Below are 6,000 nucleotides of genomic sequence, written 5' to 3' on the forward strand. Positions count from 1 at the left end.
TTGTCATATTCCTCTTTCTGATTCAGTGACTCATCCCTTTTGCCTTATGTTTCCTTTTGCCAGTAGTTCATAACCCAGACTTTGCACACAAGGCAACAATACTGTCTCATACCAGAGTGGTTTCACACTGTTACATGTTTAGTTTAAACTAAATCGGTGGTTTATTCCAAGCAGTGATGTCCCTTCCTTTGTCTACACTGAGCCAAGTCTGCCAACCCGCAGACTATTTGGGACTATGATGGCTGCACAGAGATATTTAATTACCAAATGTTTCACATTTGACACTAACAGCTGTCACACTCAGCTGATTATTTCATTAACATCCTAAATGCAGGCCAAGCAGATGTATAAGAAACCTCTTTCACATAACGGACCAACATGGACAGTAGACTTGTGCCTGAACAGTTATGAAAATGATCTGCAGTCCAGAACACCATATCAAGTGACTTCAGTCTTCATTTCTGTGAACTTTTCACCACAAATCTAGTTTCCATACAGTGTTTTTGGAGGAATTGGTTCAAACACACAAAAATGATCCATAGAGTCCTGTTCACTTTTTTTAATCATAATCAAACGTTATGGGTACGCTAGTGTGTCTAGATTTCTAGGCTAGTTTTAAACTCCAACAACCCCAAACGTTCCCAACAAAAGGCCTGTTCTTCTAGGGCCCTAAGATAAATCTGAATTGTATGTAGAAATTGTCTGTATTTCTTTTACTAGACTCATGAAATGTGGCTATATTAACAACACTCTAAAAAGGTAAAAATCAACATAAAAGGCTGTAACCTGGGACAAGTCAACGTGGTTGCATTCATTCTCTTATCACTTTTATATCAGGAGCAGATTGCAGCATGGAGGACGGTTCTCAAAAGACGCACCTAATGTGTCCACTGCTTTTGCACCCTGACCATGCTTCTGACATTTAAAATCATTAAGGTCTAAGGTCAAGTCAGCATTAGTAAGTCAATAAATCATTTTTGTTGCTTTAACCTGTTGCCAGTGCCAAGTCTATTATTAGGTAGTGGGTTTATATTGTTCCTGCTGTTCCAGAGATAATCAAGTGGCTTAGTCTGCTGCCTCTGGAGTAACTGTGAGCTAACTTTCACTCTTCTGTCTACCTCCTTACTTTCCAACTGTCCTAATAAATGAAAATTAACTAAAAGTGAAGAATCTTTCAAGTCATGAACACCGATGTTAAAACTGCCAATAAAAAGTAGCAGAGATTTACAGCCCTATGTTTATGATTTGAATTTGTTAAGCTCATCAAACTGATCTTGTTATCACACAGTTGAGGTCTGCCATTTTTTTTCTGATTCTCTATCCCTGCTTACAGTTCTGATAACGTCATTGCATGTACGTGTCATATAACACAGGTTCACCACAGTCACCTTCACAGTTACCATCAATAAGTTATTAAATCTCCCTTTATCAGTGCATGATCAGTGAAAGCTGTTATTACTGTCACTGTCACAGGTTCACCCAAGTCATCTTCACAGTTACCATCAATAAGTTATTATCTCTCATTTTATCAGTGCATGATCACTGAAAGCTGTGTTATTACTGTCAACACCACTGTTTATGGAAGATTTCTTCAGGTCACCCCTATACATTCTCCATGTACTCCATAAAAAGCTGACATGATGTCAAATTTTTTAGAAATTCTGATAAATAACTTTCTCTGATGCAAAGGAAATTGGCTCTTTGAGTCTTTGTTTGTTGTTGTAACAGAAGCACAGTTGCATCTTCAGTAACAACAAATTGTTTAGTTAACGTGTAACTACTTGTTTGACACTGCCATCTGACTCTAAATGTAATACCAATTAAATATCTTTATATCTAGAAATAAATATTGAGTTACATGAAACCACACCTCTGCACACATAGTATAACCATCAATAATTTGCTTATTGCTGTTTTACTGTTGATTAGATGTCTGTGTGTTTTGAGAAAAGTAGAGAGGGAGAGCTAGATATAGATATAGCCAGACATCAGTATAGAGAGTTCTGACTATATACTGTAAGACTTACTGGTAGTCATAGAAGCTGGCCGTTTTGCTCTCAGAGGACCTACTTAGGCTCTGAACACAGCTGAAGTTAACACTCACTCATTCGCGTTATATTCCTTGATCACCTAGGCCCAAATCCAGAGCCTGGGGGACTTTCAGCGTTGCTCAGGGACCTGTTGTGACCACCTAATAATGCAGCTCTAACTCATCTTCCCCCCTTGTTTTTCTTTCAGTAACCTCCTCTCACCTGTCCACTGCAGACCAGATGTGGTAGAGTAAGTTGACTTAATTACTGTTGTTAACTTGTTATTAATTTATTTATTTAGAGATGAATCTTATATTCTACTTATTATGAACCTGTTATTGAACCGTTAAGTCACAAACTTCTTAATCAACTTCTCTCTTTTTTCTTGGTTCTTCAGTTTTCTGGACCGGACAATTCGTTCAGCAGTGGAGCAGCACCTCTTTGATGTAAACCCTATAAGGGATCAAAGTTCAGAGGACTCTGAGTTAACCCCACGGCCATCATCTCCGGGGGCCACGCCAACTGCCCGACAGAGACGTCGACACCAGAGAGAGCAACAGAAGGAAAGACTGAGACACAAAGAAAGAAACAGGTACAATGAGTTCCTTGTCATTATGCTATTTGATGGTACCAGCATGAGATTAGTGGTGGTTTGTATTTTGTAGCAACACTGAGGAGCACTGCGAAAATCTTTTTCTTATCACTTACTAGTACACTCATTAGTACAGTGGGAATAGTTCAACGTTTTTGTGAAATCAAAGTTTCCTTTTTCTTGATTCTATTGCAGAAAGTTATCTTTATTTAAACATAAAGACACTAGATTTTTTTTAATATAATAGACCGTAGTATGCTATTGGATAGATGTATATTGAAAACCAATTATTTTCATTCAGAATTCATTTTTATCACCCATCCACTCAAAACAAAAGAACCATTCAACCCACCCGTCACCCGCTGAACCATTACATTAAACTGCATGACTGGTGACTTCTACATCACAAGATAAAAAGATACACAGAGACAATCAGAAGAATGCTTGACACCAAAAATAGGATAGTTATTTTAACAATTAGATTGAGTTCATGGAGGTAAGTGACTCAGCATAAGAAATAATAGAATGCCGTCTATTGTAGAAATTATCAGTGGAACCTCTCAGGGTGTATTTCCTTAAAAAGAGATCACATCCTCTGACAAATTAAAAGGAAGAAAATGTGTAATGCAAGCTATTTTCTATGGAAAAAAAGGTTGAAATATTGGTGGTAGATTTTTTTTGGCTTATAGACTGAAACCTTTTTGATATTTATGTGCTGGTAAAGCACAATAAGATGCCATTCATTACTAAAGCTTCAACTTAAATTTTTTGTTTTTGGTAACAAATTTCGTAAGGTTTTGTTTTGTGTGGTGGCTTTGTCCACTGATACCTAGTGAAGTCATAACATAATCCCTGTTTACTGAGATGTACTATAGTCTGAGAGATCAGAAAGACATGGATAAGAAGGAGTGTGTTACTCCAAAAGCAGCAGAAAATGTCAATAATAGTGTGGATAGTAAATAGAATTAGTACTTAAACTAAAAAGCACATGTAAATCAGTTATCAGGATGACCTTGGCATTAGATTCCTGAAGAATTTCCCCCAATGTCAAGCTGATAAAGACAAAGTGTGCAACAGAGGGAGCGAGATGGAAGGCGGAGGTCTCATTTCCTTACTGTCTCCTCTTCGATTTGGGAACAGAGCTGCGTTCGTCCGAGCAGACACCGACAAGGAGAACATCCCATCGAGCAGTTTGGGCAACGTGGGGGACACGTACAGCAGCGTGAAGTTACAGGGAGGCCAGAGTGGTCACGCTGAACGAACCCCTCAACCCTCGAAACACAGCCCGACACTGGAACAGCTCACAGACAACCAGGACGCCCACACAGTGAGTCATCACACTTTTTCTCCTCATCTCTTTCTATCTTTGTGATTTGCCACCATCTTTCTCTCACTGTGACCAGTCAATCTTAAGTGTTGGTCAGTTGATAACCTTAAGAAAGCATGTTTCTTTCTTTCGTTTGTAGCAATATCATGGCTCCTTAAAATTGTAGTGAATTCTAAAATCGTTCAATTTTCCACACCAACCACAGTAAACAGTATCAGTTTACACCATCACCACAGAGGTTCTGTTCAGATGCACCTGTGATGCAGATGGTTGTTAAAGCACTCAGCTCAACCTCCCTGTCATCCATTTTTGGGACTTACTGTAAATAATTGTCAGTTACAGTAAATAAGAATCACTAAATGCGGGACAGAGGAGATTTTGAAGATGACAGGAAGCAAGATGCAGCTGCCTAATGGTTCCTTGCCATTGTCATTGTACAGCAGCTTGTAATATGCAGCACACCACACTAATTGTAAACCACTTTTTTCAGAAGCAGTGCAGATGTAAGGGCCACTTATGAGTGCACAATTAGTTGCAGCTTTTATCCACCCCAAAAGAAGATGCACAAATGAGCAGCTTGTGAACTGTTTCCAGGCTAATATTTGACACATGACACCTTGACGTGGAGTGCTCAGTATTTGTATCATGTAGAAATGAAAGTACTCCTTTCATGTAAAACGTTAACTTGGATTTATTAAACTCTGAAAGCTCTGAAGGTTTTATTGCATTCAGTGTCCATACTGAAGAAGCCTCTGCTGTGTCAACAGGTAGAGATTTTGCTCTAAAGTTGCAAAGAAACTCCAGCATACTGTCTAACTTGCAAAGATACATTTATTGGTAATGTTTTAGTACTAGACCTTACCAAAACGCTGCTTTTAATTTTATCTCTGCAAGTTAGACAGTGTGCCTGAGTTTCTTTGCAACTTTTAACCTATTCACCCCTCTCCCACACGCCAAACTCATGTAATAGATGTGCAAAGTATTTTTCTGTTAAGAGAACTCTACCATTTCTACCAAGGAATATTATATCTCAGGTTGTGTTAGATTATTTTAGGCACTGTTACAATTCAGTAAGCACAATTGTATATGGAATTGCAAAAAGTTATGCATCAATTTGTTGAACACCTTGATTTTTTTAAGGTCTTTCAGTACCAGGTTTTGGCAAAAACAAAGAAAATACCTTCTGGATATTTTGGTCATAAACTGTATTTAAATTGAACTTCCACATATTTGTCAAATATTGATATGACAATTTGTCTGTTTATTATTTTACATAATATGTCATGTGCTGTATGTGTTATATATATTGGGATTTAAAATGCGTTGAACTTTATTTTTGGTCCCAACTGAAACTTCATAGGCAGGGCAGCTTTATTTGTACACATTTCACATTTCACATTTCATTTTGTAGCACATTTCAGCAACAGGGCAATTCAAAGTGCTTCACATAAAAACAATAAAAAATAAAAATAAAAACAGATGAAACACAAGAATAAAATTTACAGTGAAGTATAAAAAATTAATCATTAAAGAAATCTACAACCATTTAAAGAAAGGCAACATAAAAAAGCTGTCACCGAAAACTGACATTAGATTTGTAACCTTATTTACCTTGTCTTTGATCAGAAAGTTGAAGTTTTAAATCAAAATGTTTTTCATTTTATTTTGGCAAAGTTTTTGTATGGCTTTTTAGAAAACATTAACTTGATGACCTAATACATAATTACATAAAAAAGGGTATTTGTAGAAAAACACTATTATTAACAATATTCCTTGTTTTTAGTTTGGGTACCAAAACTTAGACATCGTTATTGATACATGCTAGAGCTGAAATGATTAGTTTGATTAATCAATTAGTCTATGGGCAAATAATAAAATGTCAAAAACTTTGATAAGTGACCCATTGTTAAAGTCAGTTTTCAATTCAAACATTGAAAACTGACTAATAAAAATAATTATTAATAATTAATTTAAATAATTGTTGGGGAGGAGTGAGGATTGGACCCAAATGCAGAGATGAGGACAGCAGGCAGGCAGGCGGGTGGTAACCA

At 36.9% G+C, this 6,000-nt stretch overlaps 1 protein-coding gene across 9 annotated transcripts in view; it reads left to right on the plus strand.

Moving 5' to 3' along the window:
• fam13a (family with sequence similarity 13 member A) overlaps window positions 1-6,000 on the plus strand; it is a 56,548-nt gene that overhangs the window by 32,193 nt on the left and 18,355 nt on the right. For all 9 annotated transcript variants that reach the window (XM_034899657.1, XM_034899584.1, XM_034899594.1 and 6 more), the window contains 3 exons: window positions 2,239-2,280; window positions 2,428-2,622; window positions 3,763-3,949. In XM_034899657.1, coding sequence (XP_034755548.1) covers window positions 2,239-2,280; window positions 2,428-2,622; window positions 3,763-3,949 — 424 coding nt within the window. The remainder of the gene's footprint in view (window positions 1-2,238; window positions 2,281-2,427; window positions 2,623-3,762; window positions 3,950-6,000) is intronic.

The sequence above is a fragment of the Etheostoma cragini genome, chromosome 2, assembly GCF_013103735.1.
Source record: "Etheostoma cragini isolate CJK2018 chromosome 2, CSU_Ecrag_1.0, whole genome shotgun sequence".
Taxonomy (NCBI): Eukaryota; Metazoa; Chordata; class Actinopteri; order Perciformes; family Percidae; genus Etheostoma; species Etheostoma cragini.